This window comes from Echiichthys vipera (assembly GCF_963691815.1).
Source record: "Echiichthys vipera genome assembly, chromosome: 21".
NCBI lineage: Eukaryota > Metazoa > Chordata > Actinopteri > Perciformes > Trachinidae > Echiichthys > Echiichthys vipera.
In genome coordinates, this window is record NC_139846.1 from 19,798,028 (window position 1) to 19,825,536 (window position 27,509).

At 40.6% G+C, this 27,509-nt stretch overlaps 1 protein-coding gene across 1 annotated transcript; it reads left to right on the forward strand.

Moving 5' to 3' along the window:
• Nucleotides 1–847: 847 nt before the first annotated feature.
• Nucleotides 848–27,410, forward strand: LOC310963551 (copine-7-like). Its single transcript, XM_083936415.1, has 32 exons — nucleotides 848–965; nucleotides 1,993–2,168; nucleotides 2,919–3,098; nucleotides 3,192–3,266; nucleotides 3,793–3,864; nucleotides 4,001–4,078; nucleotides 4,162–4,251; nucleotides 4,703–4,801; nucleotides 4,898–4,981; nucleotides 5,160–5,219; nucleotides 5,762–5,895; nucleotides 6,151–6,205; nucleotides 6,823–6,874; nucleotides 7,076–7,209; nucleotides 8,016–8,249; nucleotides 8,503–8,604; nucleotides 14,860–14,869; nucleotides 15,817–15,998; nucleotides 16,134–16,313; nucleotides 16,476–16,550; nucleotides 16,695–16,766; nucleotides 17,356–17,436; nucleotides 17,583–17,672; nucleotides 19,893–19,991; nucleotides 20,569–20,655; nucleotides 20,813–20,872; nucleotides 21,020–21,153; nucleotides 21,418–21,472; nucleotides 21,639–21,690; nucleotides 22,069–22,202; nucleotides 22,349–22,585; nucleotides 25,652–27,410. Exons 2-32 carry the CDS (start codon nucleotides 2,007–2,009, stop codon nucleotides 25,799–25,801), a joined length of 3,309 nt encoding a protein of 1,102 aa, XP_083792541.1. The 5' UTR covers nucleotides 848–965; nucleotides 1,993–2,006; the 3' UTR covers nucleotides 25,802–27,410.
• The last annotated feature ends 99 nt before the right edge of the window (nucleotides 27,411–27,509 follow it).

Here is a 27,509-nt window from a genome sequence, read left to right on the forward strand (position 1 = left end):
ATGTTGCGTAATTCAAATTCTACAGGAGGCTTTCTGGAGTCAGCAGAGTCGTTGGTAGTTTAGTACTCCAGCAGGCATTTATTAGCAGGAGGGACATCGGATGATACAGACGTCTGGAGAAATGTTCTATTCTCTATCTGGAGCATCTGTGAACACACAGTACCCGTGATCAGAGTCAATAAGTTCCTGATCTCTATTCTATCTGCTCCAGCATATAAACTGGTTATGGGTCCGCTTGTGCGTGCATATGTTTATTTCAGAAGTAGCAGCTGCTCCAGCCATCTTCCTCCCTGCGCGTCGGAGTATCCTCTGTACAGCAGGAGTCTTCTTCTTTATCTGTGAAAGAAGCACAGCACGTACAGCAATTTCCCTAATCTCAACTAACTTTTCCAGGTGCATATTTGCAACATGGCTAGTTCATTGTCTTTGTGACCTTGACTTGTTCCTGTGCTTTTGGAGAAAGCAGAAAAGCTTGAGCCTGGTCAAGTAATAGCAGAGGCATATACTATCACATTCTTAAATGATTATACTTATTGCGTCTTATTATCACACTCTCATTAATCATTACTAATACACACGCTAACACATGATTATGATACTTCACACATTGATTTTTAATTCTTCAACCCACACCATCTATTTCTAATCATTAACACCACATTTACACACCCATGCGAGGAGCAAGTCGGGGTTCAGTGTCTTTCCCAATGACACTTCGACATGTTGACCGGGGGAGGTGGGGATCGAACCGCCAATCTCTCGAATGGATGACGACCCACTCTGTCACTCGAGGGGGTTGGCCCCTCGGCTCTCCTCGACTCTCCTCGGCTCTTCTCGGCTCTCCTCGGCTCCACCCCCGGGTTTTTCAGCTGTTCTTGTCAGATAAACGTCGTTACCATGGTCGTTACGTATGTATGACGAGTCCAGAGGCTGCCAATATTGTACATTTTTTCACAACTAAACAGGTAAATACGTCTAACTATGTTTTCAACTGATAAGAGGAAAATGTAATGTGTAATTTAGTTGGAGGCTGGTTAGTTTTCGGTTCCCGGCATAGCCACACCCACTTCACTGCCTGCATATTGACGCATTCACTGGTTAACGGTAAACCTAACGGTAATTAACGCCAGGCTAAAGTTGACGTTAGCTTATTTTAGTTTGGTTAATTCTGTCGTAGTCCAAGCTATATGTTTTTATTTATATTATTATCGGTGTACTATTTTTAACGAGTGTCTGTGTTTTCGTTTTTAGGCACCTCACTGCTGTGGTCCGTTACAGTAAAGGTGTTTTTTTCAATTTAGAAATATTTATTTCAGATTAAAAACAAGCAAACAGTTAGCAAAAATAGAGATGCATGCACGTAAAGCCAGCGTGCAAATAATACAATTAAAAATATGGTTAAATAATATGTAAACAAAATATACAGTACTTAAAAAATAAAAAGATTAAACCTAAATAAACACAATAGTCACAATAGAGCCACAGAAAACTATTCATCAAAATATACATAATAGTAATATAAAAGTTGACTTTTTAGAATATTTGGTTATTGCTGAACAGCCACATTACAAACACATGATGCTGATTTTATTGAATATGATGCATTAGTGTAGATTAAACTACCCAACAGAATAATAGCACTATGTAAAAAATACTCTTTCAAAGCCAGGTGACAAGGCCTACATTCAACATTTTTATGGATTTAAAGCAGTGTTGCTGAAAGAGACGGGGTCACCGAAGTAGTTATAAGCGACAATATTTTACTTAAAGCAGTCATTATGCTGAGTGGCCCCTGTCAAAGTTTGAAAAGTACAATATTTTCATTGGACGTGTAGTGGAGTAGAAGTATAAAGAGGCCAAAAATGGAAATACCAAAGTACTATTGCATCAAAATACTAGTACAGTACTTGAGTAAATGTTCTTTCTCTGTGGTGCCTCTCACTTTTTCAGTATTTGTTGATTGTCTGGGGTGAATCTTGTTAATCATCTCAGTACAACCAGCTGCCATGGCCTCAGGAGGGGCTCCATCAGTGCCAGGAGCCAACCATATGGCCACCAAGGTGGAGCTGACCATCTCCTGTGACAACCTCATGGACATGGACATCTTCTCTAAGTCTGATCCTCTGTGTGCCTTGTACATCAACACCTCAGGCTCCCACTGGTATGAGGTCTGTATTCGGTCATGGCAGTTAAAAATCCTGTTATGAATATGAATGAATGTGTTATTTTGAATGAACAATTCATATTTAAACATTTAGATCTAACAAAGCATTGTTGGCACAGAAGTGGATTATGTCTCCTGTGATATATTCCAATGTATGGCTCCAGATTTAGCAGTGTCAGGCCTGGTCAGGAATGAGGACTCAGATGCAAAGGTGAACAGGTTATGCTGGCTTTTATTCTGAAACCAAACTTAAGCTGCATTGAGCTAGTAAAAACACAAAACAAAGTCACTCCAAACAGGAGGAAAACAAATGGACTATAAGAAAAGTTTCTCCAAAAAAACCAAAGCTGACAAAAATGCAATCAGAATCCAAATCCCTCTTCTTCAGAGGAAAAACAGAAAAGCAGAAAACAAGAGCGTGGCGATACTCAGACTCAAAGGCTGGGACAAGGCTGTGGACCGGGCTGGACGTATTCAACATGACGGACGAAATACCCTGGAAACGAGACAGGGGAAGACACAGACTATATACACATGAGGGAGGGGGGAACACAGGTGGAAACAATCATGGATCAGGGGGGAACGTCTGACCGGTGACACAAGAGGAAGGGCAAGTGATCTGAAACGAGAGGAGAGTTACCTTTTCAAAATAAAACATGAAATTCACAAGACAGAAAACCCAAAGACAGGACAGACCTCACCGCGGTGTGCCAAGCAGTATCTTTGCTAATATGTTTTTTTCTTTGTGAACCAGTTCGGACGCACTGAGATGATCCTGAACTGCCTCAATCCAAAGTTCGCCAAGAAGTTTGTGATCGATTACTATTTTGAGATGGTGCAGAGGCTGAAGTTTTGTGTCTATGATATTGACAACAACACCTATGACCTGGACGATGATGATTTCCTGGGGGAGCTTGAATGTACCCTGGGCCAGGTGAGCTTCACTTTGTAAAGTGCTGGAAAAAACACTGTAGTCAGTCCGTTACCTTGTCATTGTTCGGTGACACTGCCAGTATTTTGTGTCCAGATCGTCTCTAGCCGGCAGCTGACTCGATCTTTATTGCTGAAGGACAAGAGGCCTGCAGGTCATGGGACCATCACAGTGAGTGGACTCTTTTCTCATTTCAAAAGATGAAGAGGCAGGCGCTAAAGTTGAGTGTTTCACACAGGTATATTCAGACGGACAGTATGAGAAAAATAAGGTGTTTTTCGAACAAAATAAAGCATATACACATGTTCTAGTAGAAACCCAAAATACAGCTGTGAACTTGACATTGAGCATAATATGTCCCCTTTAAGAGTATCTAATCTCATCTCATCTTCATCCGCTTATCCGGGGTCGGGTCTCGGGGGCAGCAGCTTTAGCAGGGGACCCCAAACTTCCCTTTCCCGGGCCACATTAACCAGCTCTAACTGGGGGATCCCGAGGCGTTCCCAGGCCAGTGAGGAGATCTAATCTCTGCACCTGGTCCTGGGTCTTCCCCGAGGCCTCCTCCCAGCTGGACGTGCCTGGAACACCTCCCTAGGGAGATGCCCAGGGGGAATCCCTACCAGATGCCCGAACCACCTCAACTGGGAGCCTTTAAGAGTATTGTTTTATTTATATATTTTTTATTTTTACCCAATAGATCTCTGCTGAAGAAATCACAGACACCAGAGTGGCAAACTTGGAGGTGGCCGCCCGCGGGCTCGACAAAAAGGTAATGAATGTCAACGTCAAATGTTTAAACAGTTAGGATCGACATTGGGTTTCTTTAATATTTTGTCTGCTGTTTGATTTACTTTAAACATCTTGACGTCCTGCCCATTATTAATTCATGATATATGGTTGTTTAGTTTTTATGGTGGTCCGACCCTTTCCTGGAATTCTACAAGCAGACAGAAACTGGATGGCAGCTGGCTCACAGGACTGAGGTACACATATTCACCAACGAGTCATTCCTCTGCATGCATGATATCATTTCTGACTTGTGTCTCATCGTAACCCGTTTGCATAGGTGGTAAAAAACAACCTAAACCCAATATGGAGACCCTTCCGCATCTCATTGCGATCTCTCTGCGGAGGAGATGTGGAGAAACCTATAAAGGTAATTCTGTTTACCATATTAGACGTTATCTCAGTTGATAGAGTCTGGTAAAATGCAGCCCATTAACACAACCTGTTCCATTAACAGTAGAACCTTTTGGTCCTTTTTATTATTTTGGATCAGCTTGGTTGATCATGCTAACATACTAATGATTCATCTTGTAATTGCATTTTCTTTTCATCTTACAAACTTTAAAACATGCTGCGACCCAGCTGGATAAGCGATGTGTGTATGTATGCGCGGTTCATGACGTCCCCGCCTGAAGGTGTGCATTTTTGTTACGTTCTTTTTACACTGATTATTTGTGCATGTGAGGTGTGACCGTTGTCATTTATTGTAAGGTTGGACTGGTATTGACCAAGTTTGCACTGAATATGATGAAGCTGACCACAAATAGGATAATACTGACTGTTTTAATTGTGCGCATCACATTTATGACCTATGTTATCAGGTCGACTGTTACGACTATCATGTCAACGGCTCCCACGACCTTATTGGGAGCTTTAAAACCACACTTGCTGAGATGCAAATGGGAACTCACATTTCCCCGGTGAGTCTTTTATGTGTTTTATTCCAGCTCTACCAACAAAAGGTCATTTTTTTACATTTGAACAGGCATAAATATAACTCGTGTTCTCACTTACAGGCTGAATTTGAGTGCATCTCACCGAAAAAGTCAAAGAAGAGAAACTATAAAAACTCTGGGGTCATTTGCATCAAGAACTGCCAGGTAATGACTTAGAAATAATGAACCCCACCTTGATCTCAGTATATTTTCTCTCCCTGAGCATCTTCTCATTTATTTCTAGATGCTCTTCACAACCAGAAATACCTCTTACCTTACCTATCTTTGTATACTCTACATTGTGCAGTGCTGCCGTCAGTTAACATAATGTTTACCTTTTCAGCTGGTGAAGGAGTATACCTTCCTGGATTACATTATGGGGGGTTGTCAAATCAACTTCACTGTGAGTTTGGAAATGACATGTTCTTACTTTGATACTTTTATTTATGTTTGTTTGTCTTTAATCAGCATATCACATGTAGTGACTGACTGTACTGTTTTATAAGTCAAATTTAGTACAAGGCAGCGTGGCTCTTGCAGAAGCTTAATAGACTACATACAGCACTGCGTTACGTATCTCTCCTTTGCATTGGTCACTGATAGACCTGCAACAATTAATCGATTGGTTGTCAACTATTATATTAATCATCAATATTTTGATTATGGATTCATCAGTTGAGTTGTTTTTTCTGGTTTCTTTACTCTTTTGGGACAGTAAACTTAATTTATTTCAGTTGTGGACAAATGGGACATTTGAGAATGTCATCTTGGGCTTTGATCAGTTTTCACCATTAGATGACATTTTATAGACCAAACAACTAATTAATAATTAATTGAAAAAGTAATTGACAAATGAATTGACAATGAACATGATTATTAGTTGCAGCTTAGTCACTGAGCAGCTCTTCATGTCTTGATCCTTCTCCTCTCTCGGGCCCCGGACAGATTGCCATTGACTTCACAGGCTCCAACGGGGATCCCAGTTCTCCTCATTCCCTCCACTACATCAACCCTGAAGGCTATAATGAATACCTGACAGCCATCTGGGCAGTGGGTAAGGTCATCCAAGACTATGACAGGTAAACTCAACAGTAAACTCTGCTTCATCCTACATTATCCCACCACTTTAATTCTCTCGGACTCTTGCAGAGTTTGAAAGAAATGCTGCATTTTCTGACTTATGATTTGAAAACTTCTGTATAATAAAGTGTGCTTCCCTTCAATGATCACATTCAGGGTTGAACTTTAGAGCTTTAATCTACTTACAGATGTGCCTTGTTTGATGTGTGTTATTAATGTTAGACCTATACCTGTTTTTCTTTCTTTCTGTGTAGTAACAAGATGTTTCCTGTGTTTGGTTTTGGAGCCCAGCTCCCTTACACCTCACAGGTATGAAAAAAATTCAAAAAAACTTTTAAAATCCTAACCATCATTAGGCAGATATGTCATCAGCCATGAATGACACTCCTACTGTAGACAAGCACACTGTGCTTTCACATTTATGCCATTAACCTCCTCAAACTGTTTGAATTATATACAGTAAATCAAAGATGTGTGATTTAAAGTGGTTTGATACTCAGTCAGGGTAATGTGTACAGTCATCTGTCCATAATGACCCTTTTCTACGTAAAATTGTAGAGTCAACGGCCAAATTAGGGCTTTAAAGGGTTTTAATGAGGGTGTGAAAAGTTACCATTTTCATTTGATTTGATCCATATATACCTGCAGTATAATGTACTTTCAAAACAGCTCATGCATTGGTCTCTTTGTGATTTTAGTTGTGTCAGCCATTAAATTATTCTTATAAAGTCAGACTTCTTATAAAGACTTCATGTTTCTGACAAGATAAGGATGAATGGACATAGGAATAATGTGGCCTTAATGTGGTTTTTCTGACTTTCATTTTAAAATACAGAAGCAGGACTACAATTGTCATGGATTGTATTCTGAAGCCTTTATATATTTATTTATTTATTTATTTATCTATCTATGGTTCATGCTTACAGGTTTCCCATGAGTTTCCTGTCAATTTCAATCCAGCAAATCCATTCTGCGCAGGTAAGTAAACTTTGTGTCACAAGATTGTGTTTGGTTTTCTGAGAGCTGTTCAGTAATGCGGCAATGGTGTGTGTGTGTGTGTGTGTGTGTGTGTGTGTGTGTGTGTGTGTGTGTGTGTGTGTGTGTGTGTGTGTGTGTGTGTGTGTGTGTGTGTGTGTGTGTGTGTGTGTGTGTGTGTGTGTGTGTGTGTGTGTGTTGCAGGCATAGAGGGTGTGGTGCAGGCCTACCAGCAGTGTCTACCCCAGTTAAAGCTCTGGGGCCCCACCAACTTCTCTCCGGTTATCAACCATGTAGCCTGCTTCGCCAGGCAAGCTCTGCGGCAGAATAATGCCTCAGTAAGTAAGCCAAATTATTTTCCCAAAACAAAAACAGTTTAAATAGATTCCATTTTGAGAGCAAGACTTTGCTAATAGAAAACTGAAAAGTGTGACAATTAATAGGTAATACCTGTCATTTGCCAAATCCACATGGTATCAAACTGAAAATTTGACATTATTTCTTATAACTACTGAATCATGGTTTTTTTTCGTATTGCTTATTTTGGAGTAACATACATATTTTACTTTTTGATGATGCATGGAACGGTTTGGATGGCATCTGAATCCACTGGTAGCCTACGTTAAGTCATCCACCTGCCAACCACCTGAATGCATGATTTTCACTCCCCTCATAGGCTGTTTTAAGTTATATATTATATTGATGCATAAGTATTTTCTTCTAAACCATAAACTACACCGGATATGTGATCCAAAATTGGGTACAAACATCATCCGCCAAGACTACAGGTTTCCCTGATGTTAGCATGTAACTACATGTAGCAGTGTATATAATGTAAACACTGCAGTAACGTGCCATGGGACTATGTAAACTTGAGCCCAGGGTAGAAAAACTGTGTTCAGGACGCTCTGAAATCTCCGATTTTTACTCACAGGGATTAAATTAACTTTGACTTACCTCATTATTTAGAAGCCGTTAATATGAACATCCAATATTCTAACATTATATTTATATGACAGAAAATAAACCTTTAAAAATTCAAATCTAAGATCTAAATAAAGCAAAATAAGAAAACGATAATTATCTAATAATTGTATACTTTATATCTGACACTGTCTAATTAGTTTCCTCTCTCCACCTGCAGCAATACTACGTGCTGCTCATCATCACAGATGGAGTGATCACAGACATGGACCAGACACGCACTGCTATTGTGGAGGCCTCTCGTCTGCCCATGTCTATCATCATAGTGGGTGTGGGTGGCGCAGACTTCAGTGAAATGGAATTCCTGGACAGTGATGACAAATTGCTGTGTTCGCCCCGAGGGGGTGTCGCCTCAAGAGACATCGTCCAGTTTGTGCCCTTCAGAGACTTCCAGGTAAGCTTTACACTGCTCCAACTGAGTTATTATGTACATATAAGGGATTTTCAATTAGAGAATAATTCATCATTCAATATTACTCAGTATAACAGGTGTTTACTGATTTTGAGGTAAATATATATATGTACATTCACACATTTTTCAACTTCATGAACTGTCAAAAGCACAGATGCATGCACTTCAATGTTAGCGAGCATGGACCCAAACATGGCTGAGTCTTGCTCTTGTTCTTGTAACATTGTCATTGCAGGGAAACAGCGTGGCCCTGGCCCAGAGCGTCCTGGCGGAGTTGCCTGATCAAGTGGCCTCCTTCTTCAATTCTTACAAGTTGAAACCCCCCAATATATTCAACGTTTCTGATCCGTCCTAGAAAAGTGGGTTAAATCCGCCCAAATACCTCATATTTACTATGCATCTGCACCTCCTACACCCTCTTTCTGCACCTCTATGGAATGACACAAATAAATGCCAAGAAATCAATGTGTGTACACAGTAGACAGGTTTTGTGTCTTAATCTTCAAATCATCTGAGAAAGCAGTGGGCTCATATAGTGTGTGGCTGTGTGGCGCATAGCCCGACCCGTTATGATACATACATATGATTCACAGATGATTTCATGTGCGAATTTTCAACTGAGATGTACAATGGTGTATTATGGCCATTGTATGAAAAACATTTTTTATGGACCTGGAGGAGGGGGGTTAATATTTCGAGAAAAAGTGGCAAGTCTTTGAGAAAAAGTAGCAGATTTAGAGGAGAAAAATGGCAGATTTATGAGAAAAAAAGTCGGAAAAATAGTGTTTTGATTTACTGTGATTACATCAGGGTATGTTGATCTGTAACAGCAGAGTCAGAGCCAACGTGTTCCACTGTGTGCTAGTCTGCTGCACGTGAATCCGAAGATCTCATGTCACAGACTGACTAGTGTCTTTATTCATCAACGTACAACAACTGATGCTAATTTTAGCATATATCTTATTAATACACCTGTTTACCAGGCATAAATATGCAGAAAAGCGATATTTCAATCTGCTCTGTCTATATGCAGTCTCTCATCTACCGCCGCTCTTTTACACAAACACAGAGCGCTAACCTGCAAATAGCGCATTATTGAAACAACAACAACAAAAGCTGCCTCTATTTATTCTTCCTGTTAATGTAGCTGCTGGCAGAAACAAACCAGCTGTCTCTACCAAAGGTGGTTACTTATTATGCATGACGTCATTGGACCTACACATGCACGTTCTTTATTCTTTCAAAACTTTAAAACACAGTATTTTGGCTGCAGACATAGTACACAGCATGCGGAAGCGTCTGTGGTGATCGTGAAGCGATGTAGTCAAACAAGGAGCGTAAAACAAAACACTAGAGGTGTAAAACACTATTTTTCTGACTTTTTTTCTCATAAATCTGCTCCTTTTTTCTTGTAAATTTGCCACTTTTTTCTTGAAATATTACCGTCCCCACAGTCCACAATTGTTTTTTTTCCCATACTTGACCCGAATACACCGTCGTAGATATGACTGTGCAAAGGTGCAAAGGGAACAGAATGATGCTTTCTTAAACAATTAACTTTATTAAACAATATTTAACATTATTATGCATTATGCAGTACCTATAGTGTATTACATTGTCAACCCATTCTATAAATGAACACTCAAAAGTAAATAAAAAGCTAAATAAACATCAGTACTGTGTGTTCAGTATCAGTCAATTGCTGACCATCAAAATAAAGAACTACAAAATGACACAATTTCTGAATCAAAACAAGTATTATTTTCTGCCTTATACGTTCTGTAAAACAAGTTTCCATATGGGCACATATTGGACAACATATACGTTCATAGCAATAGATGTCAATATGTTGGCTTTAGTGTGGTGTATTCTTCCAGACAGTGATCTGGGAAAGGGTCGTGGTCAGACATTGTAAAGGTTGCGTCAGCACCATCAACATAACACTAATGTGACACTGTTCTTTCAGACCTTGTTTGTTATTGCACTTGTATCGTAATTACGGTAAAAAGTCACGTTTGCTTCTGTACACAAGAGCAAAGTTTAAATTTATCTACTGCACTGGTTCTCAAACTGTGGTACTTGTACCACCGGTGGTACTCAAGCTCTCTCTGGTGGTATGTGAAGGAATCCCCAAAATAAAGAAAGGAAACATTAATGACTTAATATATATAATACCAAGAAAATACTTAATAAGTTCAGCATTTCCTGTCATATCTTTGTCTCAATATCAGCCTGCTATGTAATCACGTCCAAGAGCTGAAACTGTGATTGCAGGATAATGATTGGTTTGAAAACACTGACATGTCAGTTCTGATGCTTCATACAGCGCGGCTGTGGCTGGAGAAAGTTAAACAATAAATCCTCTGATTAGGAATAAAGCTTCCGTTTTTTGAGCCGAATAGTGTCGGCCTACGCTGCTGTGTTTTAACATCGGTCTTGGAGGGGGTACTTGAGAGAGCCTGACATTTTCTGAGGTCACAAAGTTTGAGATCCATCGATCTACTGTATAGGATAATGTACTTTTTAAGCGTGATTCATTTAGTACTATGTTTGTGATTTCCCCTGTTACTGTGGGTTTTTGGAACATGGTGACAGTAGTTCAAATATAAATCAGTAAACAAGCATCTGCAGCAAGCCCCTTGCATCGGTGCTGTCGGCTGATTTATGTTCACCCCAAAGACACTGAACTGTCGTCGTCTCTTCTGGCACCGTGGTGTTTTTCTGACGTTACAACTGATGGGCGTAAAATCACAGTCCAGTGAGCTTTATGAAGGTTTAACAAGCTCCCCAACAAATATATTAAAGTCTGTATGAAAATGTCAATAAAAGTAATATACTAGCGCTACCATTGAATGAATGTGTATCTGTAATCTTTTAAATGATTCTACCAAGACTGTTTTGGGTCGAGTTCAAAAACAACCTTTTGATTTCCCACTTAGAACATGGGAATCTGGACTCGGTCATGAATGTCCATATCCGCGCACAGTTCTCCGCTATGGTGAATGTTTGGCGTCTTCCTGCTGTTTCATTTTGTCTGACTATCACAGCTTTGACCAAACACTAGTGTTTGAGACCAGGTTGAACGCGTTACGACATTTGCGCTCACTGCATGACGCTCTCAAAGTATAACTATTACATCTTTAATATTTAATCACATATCCATTTTTATGTAGCTGTGTTTGTGACCATTTATGCACCGAATAATCTATAATATTTAGCTATTTATCTTACCACCGTCACTATATTTTGTCAAAATTCTTCTGGTTGTTATTGTTGTCTGTCCTCTGTATAATTTGTTGTGTTCTGGGTTCTTCTGTTCGTTAGGTTTTTTTGTTATCCCTCTGTTAAAAATCTGAACTGTACAGAATACCCATTCTCGTGTAACGTTCAGCTTTTCAATAAAAACATAACACACAAAAAAAGAAAAAACACAAAACCATGATTGCATTGCTTTTATTCTTGATACTTTTTACAAATAAATACTTTTCATTGTATCATGTTTTCACCATATAATTATTTTCAGAATTTAGATTTTCAATACAAGAGCAGAACAAGACAAAATTACATACAAAAGGGTATCGTAATAAAGAGAGAAAAACATTAAAGAAAAATACAATATGCAGATGCTTTTATTTCTGCACTTTCAAGGGATTTTACTGTAAATCTGTTGTACTGGTACAATGACAATAAAGACAATTCTCATCTCATCTTCATCCTCTTATCCGGGGTCGGGTCGCGGGGGCAGCAGCTTTAGCAGGGGACCCCAAACTTCCCTTTCCCGGGCCACATTAACCAGCTCTAACTGGGGGATCCCGAGGCGTTCCCAGGCCAGTGAGGAGATCTAATCCCTCCACCTGGTCCTGGGTCTTCCCCGAGGCCTCCTCCCAGCTGGACGTGCCTGGAACACCTCCCTAGGGAGGCGCCCAGGGTTCATCCTTACTAGATGATCCTGAACCACCTCAACTGGCTATTCTATTCTATTCTATGTGGGCTGCTGCGGTAGTTGCTGATTTATTTCGGCGTCCACATTTCAAAGTAAACGGTTAGGGGTTTGTTATGGGTACCCGTCTCTTTCCTGAGCTTATGTGGACATCCCCCCACATGAACCACACTTTCCAATACAAACTACTATCTGATCAAACACATGTTCTAATAAAATGTATTATAATTATTATTTATTATTGTTCTGCACACAGAATACCAGCTTCTACCATCAGGTGGACACTACAGAGTCCCAACTTGCAGGCTGAACCGCTTTAGGAATTCATGTTTGCCCACTTCAACAAGGGGGCAAACAAATTGTGCAATAGTACTACTGACCATGACCCATGGTGTAATACAGCGGGCGGGGCGGGACGCTCTGTGGCCTATATGTATGCATTGTGTTTGTATTGTTGTTTATTTTATGTACAGCAGCTTTACAGCAAGACAAATTCCCCTTCAAGGATAAAAAAGTGCATCTGATCTTATCCTAAAATGTATCATATCTTCTCACAGACCCCCTATTTGGGGTACAATTTACAATTTCTGTCTATTCTTTGTATATTCACTGCAGTTTTTAATGCCAACCAGTAGTCTGAGACATTGTTTACAGCTTTAAAGGGAGTTAAATAAGTTAATAATTAGAGTTAATAATGGGTGACAGTAGCTCAGTCCATAGTTGACTCGGCTGTGTCGTCGGTTCAAGTCCCTGTGTGGACCGTGAATGGAATGTGGACTGGTGGCTGGAGAGGTGCCAGTTCATCTCCTGGGCACTGCCGAGGTGCTGTTGAGCAAGGCACCGAGCCCCCAACTGCTCGGGGCGCTGAGCCATTGGCAGCCTATTTATTTAGCAACATTATCAACATAGCAAAGCTTACGTTGTTTTTAAACGTCTCCATTATCTCCATCATTTTCCAAACAGTGACAGCGAGTATCCTTTAAATTCCCGCCTACTTTCTGGTATCATACGTCACTTCCGTCAAGCCAGGGACTTATGTCAAATGAGGGGCTTGTGCTACACACTAACGGGAGACCCTGTGACTGGAAACGAGCGCACCGGGCCCCGCCCACCTCAGCGCTGCCCTGTCTGTCTTCAAACACCAAACCACAGCTCACACAGCTAGCTAACGTTAGCTGACAAGGTAGGACATCAAAAATAAGGACTTCTTTATCGTTGTCCAAACAAATAAAGGTAGAACGGTTTCATTAGTACTACAAGGGACTAACATTTAAAGTTTTAACGTTATTTTCTTTTATATAGTGGGTTTTAACGTTAGCTGAAACAACATGGGCGTGGACTCGTTAACAGTTAGCGTCAGACACTAGTTCATATCAGCTGTCTTTTTCTTATCTTTTTTTAACATTTATTTCAAAAAACGTGAGCAAAGTGTGTTTCGGGACGAGCTGCTGTAACGTTGGTTACCCGTTAAAGCTCCTGACGTTACAGCTCGGTCCGTTAGTTTCACGTTACACAAAGTAACATCAACGTTAGTCGGTTCTCTTTTAACGGACAGACCACACACACACACACACACACACACACAACACCGGGGAAGGTTACTTTAATAATTAATTAATTAATTAATGTGACATGTATCAGGCTTCAGCTAACGCTAGTCTCGTTTGCGAGGTCCCATGACCCTCATCCACTGGTTTACAGCAACACCCACATCTGTGTCCACATCTGTGCCACCGCGCTTTGATGTCTACGGAAGCCCTAAAAGGTCAAACGTTACATCCATTTTATTTCCTCTGTTATAGATAATTACTTTGATAGATAATGAATGAGATTTACATCACACCTGACATGTTATGCCTGGTAAAGACTTCTTATATTTTAAAGAACACAACACTGACTGTTATGATATTAAACTGTAGACTTAGACTTAGATTTATACCTAGACTTCTCTTTATTGGTCCCGTTGGGATGACTCCCGCAAGGAAATTGCGTTTCAAGCAGCTTACAAGAACACAAGGGAGGTATAAAGAAAGATACAGTATAGGACAATCAATAAACTCTGAGCTAAATAGATACAGAAAGTATACAGTATATACAGTAAACAATAAACTCTTAGTCAAATATATATGAGGTAGATGTAAGAATACAGGTCAAATAAAAGTCACGGAAAATGAAATCAGATAAGTTAAATGTAGAGGAAATGTATAAGGTGTAATCTGTATATTTATGTACCAATTGTAAAACTCCTCCCTGTACTGGTATTTATGTTGTTAGTAGTAGTAGTTAATAGTAGTAGTTAATAGTTGTAGTTAATGAGGACATCAGGCTCACTCAAGCCCCCGATAATAATAATAATAACTTTATTTAAGCTTTATTAAGCTGAAGCCTTGTTTACCGTCTTCTTAGATGGGGTACACCAATGTGAACATTATCAGTAATAGAAAGGCATGAAGCTGTTTCAGCCTGTCAGACCTTGATTGAAGAGATATGTGATCAATGTGGTGATCAATATTCTCCTGCTCCTCTAACACTGATACACTGAAAGATGTTTTCTGCAATGATTTCACAGACTAGACTATTGTGTTTTCTCCAGATCTCAATTAAATGATCTCGTTATCACGAGAAAACATAGGTATTATCTTGTTATCACAGGAAAACAGAGGTAATGTATGTACTCTATAACCCTTTAGGGCTTCCGTACCCATGTATTGCAGATACATCTGTAACTCAATTCTTTCTTTGTCAAAAAGAACATTTCAGATATCCACAATGACATTCTTCCCATCTACACTTGTCATTTCAGACATGCAAAACATCATTCTTACTAGTAAAAATGACGTCACTTCTGCCATGCATGTGTATTAGACTTTAAATTCTGGATATCCACAATAACATTTTGGATTACAATTACAATCTACATCTAGCATTAACATTCTGGATAATGATAGTCCGATACCTCCGCCAGCTGATATTATATTATATATGTATATACTGTATATTATTAATATATTGATGCAGGCTGCTGCTTTCGCTGATAGTTTTTTCCCGTCAGTATTTACAGACAGGCGTCCACAGGCAGCTCCGTGTTGCTGGAGACGCCTTTTATAAGTACAATAAATGTTCATTTTTTTTAAATTCAGACTCATAACCTAGTGATAGTGTAGTTTTTATGATGTGCCTTGAGGGAGCAAAAGTGGTATTGAATCTGGGGTGGCCGCTGGCTGAGTGGATGCAGCGGTCGCCCCATATGGGGAGGCGGGAGGCGGGAGGCGGGAGGTCCTCCAGGCGGTGGCCCCGGGTTCGGCTCCGACCTGCGGTCTTTTGCTGCATGCTCACCCCATTTCCTGTCCATCCTTTCTAGTAAAGGCTTGAAAAACTGCCCAAAAAATTATCTCCAAAAAAAAAAAAGTGGTATCGACTGTAGAAAATCGGCAGTCCGTATCGGTCATCGGCTAAGGCTGAAAAAAAAAACAGTATCAGCCCTTAAAAAATACATATCGGTCGATCCCTAATTCTGGATATCTGTGTTTTCCCTTCTGTTTTTGTAAGACTGTTTATCTGTGTGTCTGTTCGTCAGTTTGTGTGTGTGTGTGTGTCTGAGTGTGTGAGTGTGTGTGTCTCCAGGCCCAGTGATGGCAGCAAGTGGACCCCCGGGGCCAAAGACACCCGACTGCGTGACCAAGGTGGCACTGAGCATCTCCTGTGAGAACCTGCTGGACATGGATGCATTCTCAAAGTCTGACCCGCTGTGTGTCCTTCTCATAAACAGCTCAGGGCCTCACTGGACCGAGGTGAGTAGATTACAGACATTGTTGAAGTGAGACACCTCAACTGTATCCGCAGACACTTTGGAAATTAGTCAATTGCTGTAAGTGTCCATACGTACAAAAAAAGATCCTTGATTCTGAAACATGTGTCTGTGTTAGATTGGCCGGACAGAGAAAATCCAGAACTGCCTTAATCCCAAGTTTTCCAAGACTTTTGTCATCGACTACTACTTTGAGATGGTGCAGAAGCTGCGGTTTGAACTATACGACATTGACAGTGACAACCACAACCTGCATGATGCTGACTTCCTGGGAGAACTGGAGTGCACCTTGGGACAGGTTAGACTTCTTTGCCTACTCCAAAAAGCAACATATGCTTATGATTCTCTGTCTTCGTTAGGGTTAAGCAAAAATGTCTTTCTCTGTAGAAGTATCATTTGAAATGTTGTTTGGGGCCATGGTGTTTCCAGTGATGGATAAAATAAATGTTTTTATGTCCAGGTTGTGTCCTCAAGGAAACTAACAAGACCACTTGTCAAGAAGGACAAGAGACCTGCAGGGAAAGGAACCATCACTGTGAGTCACTTTCATTCAAATTGGCAATGACATTTGGAACATGAAGGATATTTTAATCTAAGTGTGCATGTGTTTATTGGTTTATACAATTTTTTTTAATACTTATTTGATATTGTTAACACTGTGCTGTTTCATGTTTTGTAGATATGTGCTGAAGAAAGAACAGACAACAGGGTGGTGGAATTTGAAGCTGCAGGTAGAAAACTGGATAAAAAGGTATTGGTTGCTACTTCACATTTGTATTATTTTTTTTTAGGAATTTAGAAATATTGAAATGTAGATGAACCCACAGGAGTTTAAAGAAATCTGAGATGTTGCTGTGGTTTTTGCATCTAAGTTTTTATGAATAGAAAAACATTCTCTTATTTTTTATTTTCACTATATTACACAACCAAACTTCAAGGCTATGGTGGTTTCAACAATACCACGTGGAGACTGAGAAAGACCTGTGATTGGTCCGCTTGGCTTTCTTGTGCTTTCACCTAGTGAGGCAACATTAAGCAAGTTGAAAAAAGGCTCAGTTATCTGCTGCTTGTTTGGAAACCGTTCCACTGCTAACCTTCAGCTCTGTCATTGTATAGTAAAGGAAAGATTGTGAAGAGATAATGAAAGCTTAATACTGCCTGTTGCATTATTCATCCATCTGGTGTTGAAGTGCTGCTATCAACAAATTACATCTGATGTTGAATTATGAATTATTACCTCCTGCCCTAGGATATCTATAACGAGACTTAGAACTAACTACTGAGTATTAATAAGTCATTTATTTGATTCAGCCGCATAATACTTTCTTACTTATTCCCAGGATTTCTTTGGCAAGTCCGACCCTTTCCTGGAATTCTTCAAGCAGACAGAAACGGGATGGCAGCTCGCTCACAGGACAGAGGTACAGAGATCCTGCTTGTGTACCATGGTGTCTAGTCCGAGGATTCTTGGGCAGTGAATGGCCATATATTACAGTCATCACTAGACAGGTGAAGTGTATACATTTAATACATGTCAAATGCAGTGGTTTTTCATCGCATTACGCAGGTGGTGAAAAACACCCTAAACCCAACATGGAGACCTTTCAGAATCCCGCTGCAGTCACTCTGTGGAGGTGACGTGGAGAAATCTATCAAGGTACACACACACACTCACTTATTGACTTTAGGGCACTGTGACTGATGATGACGCGGCAGCCTTTTCCTTTCACACGGTGTGTTCTCACATGCAGGGTTGCAATTGGGGCGGATATTTCGGGGTATTGATACAACCCCTCCTGCGTCATCCTGGCTTTTGTAGTGAACAAAATGAAACGTTGACTGAAACTTTTCCCAGAATGTAAAAGTTTGTAATTAGTTAACCAATCATCAATCATTAACCGACAAGCAGGCAACTTACAGTACAGTATACTCTCAGCATTCCACGTCTGCAGACAGCTGCGGACTAGGACTGTGTGTTGGTAAGAAACTGCCATTTGGTCTCAGGACTAGGGGCCCGTCCACACAAAGATGCATTTTCCTGTAACCGCACAACTTAAGTATCATTTTAGCCGACCATCCACACACAGCCAGCGTTATCAGAGCCTGAAAACGGTATCTTTTGAAACCTGGTCAGAGTGGGAAGATTTGAAAAAGCCGCCCGCAGCGTATTCCTCTGGACGCAAAAACCGCATACTTTGTTAAGCGATGCCGTCATCATCTCGGACCTCCAACCCCCGCGGTGTCACATAACAACGTGAGAGGAGAGACACGGACCCATAGACGGTATACTGAACTGTACTCTGAGCCACATGCATGGGAATGATATATTTATATATATATATATATATTTCTCCCTTTTCCCTGATGCTGAATAAGTCGCTAAATTGGTCGCTAGTAGCTTTTTATAAATAAAGTTTCTAAGAAGGTCTAAATCTGGCGAGACATTGCCTGTCTGTGAGTGCTTTGGGACGGGGAAGGGGCTCACCGTAGCACCTGCTGCAGAAGTGAAGTGATTTAGCAACAGTGATACACCAAATGCTACAAATGGGATCATCTCAAAGAATAGACCAAATGTGTCATACATTGAAAATGAAAGATGTGTTTTCAGCCCAGCTGCAGTGCAAATCTGAGTCATCAGCAAACTTTGATCTCTGATCACTGAAGGTTTTTTCATTTTGTCATAAAATCACAGAAAGACTGAATCATGGGAAACCTGCCTGTGATTTAATGGTTGCCTCTTGTGCATATCTTAAAGTTTGATAATCTTGGTGCAAATAAGGAAATGTATTTTAGTATTAGTTTACGTATGTTGTTTTTTTTGTTTCCATCCTCTAACCCTGTAAGCACACTTGTCAGGAAGAGACGCTTTCCAGTCTACGGTGCAAGTGAGTTTACTGTCTTCACCGTGAGTGCTCTTCACGTGAAGGATGCAGTGTCTGTGACAGGACAGACCAAAGTCCTTGACGCATCTATATCTGTCTTAAAGGAATACGAAAATAACTTGAGGAGTTTGGCTCTTTGGTCAACTTACCTGTGAAATGATGTGTCCCTGGTTAAATATTGACCTTTAGTGGACCTTTAGTCCGTGTCGACAATCTGATGAAACAGTGGGGCACTTCAAGAAATTCAAAATGGACTGAACAAGAATATGACGTATGTAACCTAAATTATAAGACGAGATATCCAGATGTGTCTGGTAGTTAACAAATTATAGCAAATGAAGCTTGTGTGTGGCAGAACACTAGTGTGTTGTTGATCACAATGCGCTCGGCTCCATCAGTTATTTCATGTTAAGTCTGCTCTGAAGGCCATATCATGAAAAACAACATTTTGCAGTCAGTGTTAGGGAGTTACTATCATTCAGCATATTCATTCATACTGTATATTTTTATTTATTATTAATTACCCGATAAATATAGTAATTATGTATTACAGGTAAGTCAACCAATAAGACAATTTCCCAAAAGTAGACACTTTCCGTTAAGATGGATCACCTATTTAAGTTATTCATGAGCTTTCTTTGATATTCATCCTGTAGACTGACTGTAGCACCACAACCCATGCTGTGTCTAGACCTGTTTGTCTTTTGCTGTTCTCTCAACACTGAAGGTACTCTGAGCAGGTGTGTCTTGCTCTAAAGGAGGTAGTGGGAGCTTTCCCCATCTGTGTCCCAATTAGAAGATTTGTTTGTGTTTGTTTGTTTCTGTTGGATTTCTCAGTATCAGGGTGTTTCCTTACATCTAGAGCATCTCCCCAAAGCATGCTTCTGTCTCATCTGCTTTGATTTTCCCACACGGATATTAAGTTATCAGTTAAATATAAAAAATATTTCGCGCTCAAGAGAATTGACTGAATTTCTCCTAACTGTGTTTCCCAGGTAGATTGTTATGACTACAACAGCAGCGGATCTCACGATTTTATTGGATCCTTCGAGACCACGCTCTGCCAAATACAGCAAGCATCACAAACATATGCGGTGAGCTCTCTCTCTCTCTCTCTCTCTCTCTCTCTCTCTCTCTCTCTCTCTCTCTCTGTGTCTGTCTGATACATGTTTGTCTGTTTCTCCTGAAGCATAAACAAAAAGGGCTCAGAAACATTACATGAAGCTAGACAGGCATTTTTTGTGTTTATTTATATACAATTCTGGGCAGTAACTTCGCTACAAGTAGGCTAGCGGCGTTACTAGTTTAACTACATTTGTCAGTAGCATGGCCATAGCGTTGCTGTTTTCTGAAACAAATAGCTTTTCATTTGCTTAGTTCTTTTATTGATCAAGTAGCGCGGTAACGTTCTGCTACATTTCCCCAAGCATTTGTAAAGCTCAAGGCTTAGCTTTCTGCTGTGGTCTGACATAAAACTGTTAAGGATAAGTAGGTGACACCGCCGCCAGCAGAAGCCCTTCCGTATGTTGGTACGGTGACAGCATGTACCAATCCTTGGGCTGATATCTGTGCTGCAAGACAGAGAGGAATTGATCCTGAAGAAGTCACGTGTGTGTGTGTGTGTGTGTGTGTGTTCCTGACACTTATGTGTTGTGTTTGTGTTTCTCTCAGGCCGAGTTTGAATGCATCAATAGTAGGAAGAAACAGAAGAAGAAAGGATACAAAAACTCTGGAATTATCGTTATTAAAAAATGCAAGGTACTGTGATTTTATTTATTATCTTGCTACATGTTGTAACTGAGATAATAAAGGTAAATGCAAAAACACCACTACAAGTAGGTACGACACCATTTTTGTTATTATATTCATTTTTTAAACAGTTAAATGATTTTCTGTCGCCAATATTTCTTTTCAGATAGTGAAGGAGTACACGTTTCTGGATTACATAATGGGTGGCTGCCAGATCAACTTCACCGTGAGTACTACACGTTTTTGTGAACTTAACTTTTTATTGAATCTCTGATAAAACAACAAAAGATATAATTGATAAAGTTACATTTTACTGTTGTTTTTTATGATGCCGTGATTCATCTTCTTTCATATTCTCTGTTCCCCGGGCCAGATTGGTATTGACTTCACAGGCTCCAACGGGGATCCCAGCTCCCCGCGGTCTCTGCATTACATCAACCCTGAGGGCTATAATGAATACCTGGCAGCTATCTGGGCTGTGGGTAATGTCATCCAGGACTATGACAGGTACAGAGATTGTTACATATAAAATATTATGTTGGTAAACAAAGCAGAGGAACGATAAAACATAAATGGTTTAAGCATAGCAGTGTGTTATTCTTCCTATAGCAAATTAGTCAGATGGACCAATTTAGAAGGCAACAAAAAAGTTTGATAGCAAAATGTTTCCAACAACAAACTTAATGACAAAATACCGTCACTACAGTTGTAATCCTTTATATATGTAAACATCCTTGGACAATAACACCTAATTTATTTCTCTTACTACAGCGACAAGATGTTCCCGGCTTTAGGATTTGGAGCCCGGCTCCCTCCTTCATGGCAGGTAATTGTTTATGTTAGTTAAAACGTACTTATATTATTATATTAGTAGTATAGGCCTTTCTCCATGTGATCGTTAACATTCTCTAATACACAAAAAGCTCATTTTGGATAGATCATCTCAGATAAGGTGGTGTGGCATCCAGATTAATAATTGTTTGTTTTTGCAGGTTTCCCACGAGTTTGCCATCAACTTCAACCCAGCCAATCCGTTTTGTGCAGGTAACTGTAGCCTGAAGCTAACGCGAACTCACCGCTGTGTTAGTGAGACAGAACACGTGTGACATGTAGGACATTTTGCCGTTTACAGATGTGGCTTGACACAGTATGACATGAGATCAGCATAACTTTTTCTTTACAGAAAATTTGGCATTGAATATTCAAAGCAAATATAGTGTAGATGTGTAGTGGAGGAGTGACAACAAGTGTAAACAATAAGCGGTTAAGTCATATATCAAGCAAAAATGGAGATGCAGCATGTTCCTGTTTTATTGTTTTAGAGAGAAATAATTTATTGATACTTTTGAGAATTGTACTGAACAGATGAATCCCTTCTTTATTAATGTTTGTTCCAACATTTCATTTCTGTGTGTGTTTTAGGTATAGAGGGTGTGGTCCAAGCCTACCAGCAGTGTCTGCCCCAGGTGAAGCTTTACGGTCCCACAAACTTTTCCCCAATCATCAATCATGTAGCCCGTTTTGCCAGTCAAGCCGTCCAGCAGGAAACTGCCTCTGTGAGTTGCTGGAAGTCTAAAACCAATCACAAAAGTGTCATCGTGGCTGTTGTGTGCAAATGTTTGTAGTGATGGTGTGAAGGTGGAAACCACTCCCACTTTACTCTGTTTCTCGTGTCGTTCCCTCTCATGTCAATGTTTCACAGCAATACTTTGTTCTGCTGATCATCACCGACGGAGTGATCACAGACATGGATCAGACACGCAGCGCCATCGTCAACGCCTCTCGTCTGCCCATGTCAATCATCATTGTCGGAGTCGGGGGGGCAGACTTCAGCGCCATGGAGTTCCTGGATGGAGACGATGGAATATTACGCTCTGCTACAGGCGAGGCTGCCATGCGGGACATTGTGCAGTTTGTGCCATTCAGGCAGTTCCAGAATGTAAGTCTTTGCAGGCATGCACCACATACACTTCTTTAAAACTCGTAAATAATGTGTACATTTGAATGTCTGAACATCTTATTTCAGGCTGGCACTGCAGCCCTTGCCCAAAGCGTACTGGCAGAGTTGCCTGACCAAGTGGCCTCCTTCTTCAATTTATTTGGCCTGAAGCCCCCCAGCGAACCCAGTCCTTCCTAGAAATGTAGGAATACCCCCCCAGAAACTCACCCATCCCTCTCCTCCTTACCCTCATTTTTCCAAAGCTGCATTGATTTAATTTTAAGCATAGTTAATAAACAACCTAGTCAGCTTGATACACCACCCTGTTTTTTTCAGGATGTCTTTATCCTTTCAAATTTACAGTATGTGGGACAATAAATAATGATAATAATCATAATAATAACAGTAATTGTATATATGCATATCATGTACTGCAGTACTATGAGTGTGTCTGTCAGGGTGTGGACATGCTCTGCCTACAACTCTAACTCAAGAATGCTCTTACAGAGGGATTCCCTGCAGGACCGTTTCTTGGCAATGAGCAGAAACTTCCTGGAGTCTCTGCTGGTTTCCTGGCAACTGATCAGAGCCAACAATGCACAAAATGTTGCATTAAACTTAAAGAAACAAAATATGAGCTACACTCAACACCGTGTCCTAACAGCACACGACGCGAGCAAGCATCAGCGATTACACAGTTTACTGTTGGAATGTCCTAAGCGGCTGCGTGTGTTGCGGCGCATTGATGGAGCTTGTGTTGTCGTCACACGTGTTGAATGTGCCACGATGGACGAACAGCTGATCGTGAAGCTGAAATGATTATCTAAACGAGGCCTCCTCATTTCAATACAGAACCTAAATAAATGTGTTGTTGTAGCTAAAGAAGTCAGATACAATGCAGAGGCTCGGAGGAAATGACTCTCACTGCATGTGTGTGCGTGACCGTGTGTGTGTGGCAGCTTTGGGGGGTCTTCACGGTGTCCACTGTGAAATGACGGCGCTGGCTCCTTATTAAACACATTAGGAGTCCGCTGGTACCGAGACATTTAACAGTTTATCTGTATATATTTTACAGCTTGTTCCACACATTCTATGAATCCGTGTGGACGGAGCGCTTCAATGCAGCGTGATAGTCTGACACTCGCATGCTGTTAGGACATGGTGTTAGATACCAGATAGAGTTGGTCTCCCCCTTTCTTGTCTTGGTGTTAAGCTAAAATAACTGGTACTATATGCAGTGTTCATAACAGAGCAGTATTAATCTTGTCATCTAACTGTCCGCCAGAAAGGAATAAAAAACATTTCCCGCAATGTCATACTATAGACCGGATCACCATGATGTTTAAATGTATATATTTAAACACGATTCTGACGTATCTGATGTCTCTGCTGTAATTATATAATGTACTGTGTTGCTTTACTAGTTTCTTTTCAAACCCTATCCCATATCACTCTAGGATATGACATCTGGCGCATATCTCAGCACTGTATCTAAATGGAGCCAGAGTAGGTAAACTCAAGCTGTCGTTTTCTTTAGTCTGTGGCCCAGTGGGTAAATTAGGTCTCCAACCTAATGTTGGTGATGTTTTGGTGAAGTGTTGTTATCAGTGAGGTATGAAAGGACCAAACATGCATTTTAGATGAATAAGATGAGAGTGTATCCAGTTGTTTCTCGCCCCTGTTTGCTCAACCTCTTTGAATTCTATGCATGGGATGCAGGGGTTTTCTACCCAGAAGTTATGGTAAACAAACATTGGGTTTGGTTCTTTTGCTTTAATTATTAAGGATCAAAATACATAGCAACAACATTTATATGTTGTTGGATGTATGTTGACGTTACACTTTTACAATCTGTCACTGACCTTATTTACATAACTCACCGCAGGATATTTAGCAGTTTAATGCTTTTTATTTATTTATTTTTTGGCTACTGCCAAATTTGCCAAACTGTCAAGGAGGCTCCGATCGGTTCAGTACCTCAAAGTCTGAGGCCACGGTCCTCTGCTGGAAAATGGTGCATTGCTCACTTTGGGTTGGGAGTGAGTTAGTGCCTCAAGCTAAGAAGTTCAAGTCTTGTTCACGAGTGAGGGTAGAATGGAGCGTGAGATGGGCAGGTGGTTTGGTGTGGCATCTGCAGTGATGCAGGCGTTGTACCAGTCGGTAGTGTTGAATAGGGAGCTGAGCCAGAAAGTAAAGAGATTGTTGATACAAGTGGTCAAAATGAGTTTCCTCTACGGGGTGGTTGGGCTTAGCCTTAGAGATAGGGTGAGGAGCTCAGACATCTGGAGGGGGCTCAGAGGAAAGCCACTGCTCCTTCACGTCGAAAGGGGCCAGTTGATGGTGGTGGTTTGAGCATCTGATCAGGATGTCACCTGGGCGCCTCCAGTTAAAGGGTTTTCTGGGTGCGTCTGTCTGGAGCAGGGGTGTCAAACTGATCCAGTAAAGGGCCGCTGAGGCTGCAGGTTTTCATTCCAACCAAGCAAGAACACACCTGACTCGACTCATTCAATCACCTGAATTGCCTTCACACAGTCGATTTGTTGGACCAGGTGTGTTCTTGCCTGGTTGGAATGAAAACCTGCAGCCTCAGCGGCCCTTTACTGGATCAGTTTGACACCCCTGGTCTAGAGGAAGGCCCTGAGGTAGACGCAGAACCTGAAGAGATTATATATCTCATCTGTCCTGGTCCCCCAGGAGGATCTGGAAAGCGTTGCTGGGGAGAGGGATGTCTGGAATTCACTGCCTGGACTGCTTCCCCGGCAACTTGGCCCTGGATAAGCTGGATGGCTCGATCTGCTAAACTTTTTTATATTAGGCTTGTAACCAAAGGAACATCTGTAGTGAGCATCCTTGGGCTAGTTTTTAGTAAATCATATTCTAACCAAAGAAACATAAGCAGTTGCTCACTCCTGCATCTCAGACCTCAGGAAATATTGATATACTGATCATATTTAAATATCCAACAAATCCATGTCACACTAGTTATTTCCCTGCTATCCTTGTAAATCTTGTTGTATATCTATGGCACTCTTCCCTAATGATTTGGCCTGTGCTCCCTCTCTTTAGGGTCCTCAAGAAATGCTTGCTCAGAGTGTCTTGGCAGAAGTCCCAGGTCAAGTGGCGGGCTTTTTCAATATCATGAAGTTGAGGCCGCCCCACAGTGACACACCTCTCCCTGACCACTCGGCATCAGCACCCCCCAGTGATGTATCCTGAGGACCAGCGTCACCCTTCTCAGTACGCAAAAATAATGATGAGCATGCAACATCCAGTCTGGCATGCTATGATTTGTAAATACCATGTACAGTATCAATAGTATAAAGCCATAGTACACAGATATTGTCAAGTATTTCCTAACATTTGTGAAAACGAACTTATCGTAGATATTTAATGTAACACTTACATTTGGCTTTAAGTGACTCAGGTGCCAGGATTGTTGAGGCTTTAAGTCATTTCTTATTTGATTGATCGGCACAGTCTTAGGCATTAATTGAATCCAGTGTGCCTTGACTCAAGGTCTTTTGTATCATCTCATTAGTGTGTATTTAATGTGTTCTCAATGTTTCTGGCAATATTACCTCCAGCATCTCCATATTACAATGTTTGTTGGTTTACACATGAATACAAACACACATTTCCACTTAATGCATGCACCTTGATAAAGGAATGGCTATGTCACATACAATTCAATAATGTTTACATACTTAATCCATACATCATGGATTTAAAAGTCTGCCTATATGAATGCCTTTTGTAGATTTGACATTGCAGCAACTATAACATTGTATCCTTGCTGCGGTTTTGCATTTCAGTCTTTTTAAAAACAATGTTTCCGTTTCGTGCCATGACTGTTAAACGAGGAGGATCCTTAGAAGCGATCAACCCTCTCAGTAATATAAATGTGGTGATTTGTATGTTTACATTGAAACACTCTAGAAGTTCACGCCGTCTTAAGAGGTCGTACAACTTCTCACTTTACTGACTGTTAGGAAAATGAATATATTTCCCCGAGTGTATGTTATTGTTCTTTAGATACGTCGTTTGCACCGATCACTGTGGCATTACCTTACGTATTATCTTTGTCTTTGATTTTATTAATATTTTATGGAAATATGATATGCAATGAATAGGAAAAATATTTAACCTACACAGTAGCCTGCTTCTACTTCAATATGGGACGTGAACTTTTTAGATTTTTGCCGGTGCCGTCATGTCATGATATTAAAGAGCTCATTTTTTGGATGTAGGATTTTGTATGAGTACACACTTTTCCCCGATGGTCACAGTACAACTTAATCAGTTTGGCTTTGAACGATTAAACCAGAAGTACTAACATATTATTGTCTCGGGTTCGACGTGTAATTGCCATTAAAATGACTTTGAGGAAATACTAAACCTTGGTTATCCCTTTCAAAATGAAACCAATGACCAACACCTCAAGGATCATCTCGGTTGTTGTAGATGTCCTTCAGAGTGTTTGCTGCCATCTTACTTGTAATGATCAGGGAATTATTATTATCACACAAGGTCTGAACAATATGTCCCATCATCATCGCCATTGCAGTGTGAGCAGTGACGTCTCAGAGGCCACAATTATGGTCTGAGTGTCTGCTGCTCAGTGATGTAGTGTGTGTAATGTCTGATTCTTCCTGCCTGATTCTCTGGTTTCCTGCTTACACCTGAGGTGAACGCTGCTCCTGTAGGTTCGTTCTGCTCTGAATGCCTTAACTTGTGCTTTTTTTAAAATCACAACATACGTTGCGAACAATAAAACTGCAGAACAATATCAAAATATTAATATTCAAGTTCTAGTGAGTGCAAATTATTCAAGATAAAGAAATAAAACTTTCAAAGTAGTCGTATTCGTTGGGTGTTCTTTTGTGTTTGGTTTGGTTTTCTGCACAACTTCATTTGCAAATTTTCA

Bases quoted from the DNA above. Each gene is read 5' to 3' on its own strand.
- LOC310963551 (XM_083936415.1), top strand. From the start codon at position 2,007: ATGGCCTCAGGAGGGGCTCCATCAGTGCCAGGAGCCAACCATATGGCC. The intron at 4,252-4,702 runs GTAATTCTGTTT...CTATGTTATCAG, and splicing joins ATGTGGAGAAACCTATAAAG to GTCGACTGTTACGACTATCA. The intron at 7,210-8,015 runs GTAAGTAAGCCA...CTCCACCTGCAG, and splicing joins TGCGGCAGAATAATGCCTCA to CAATACTACGTGCTGCTCAT.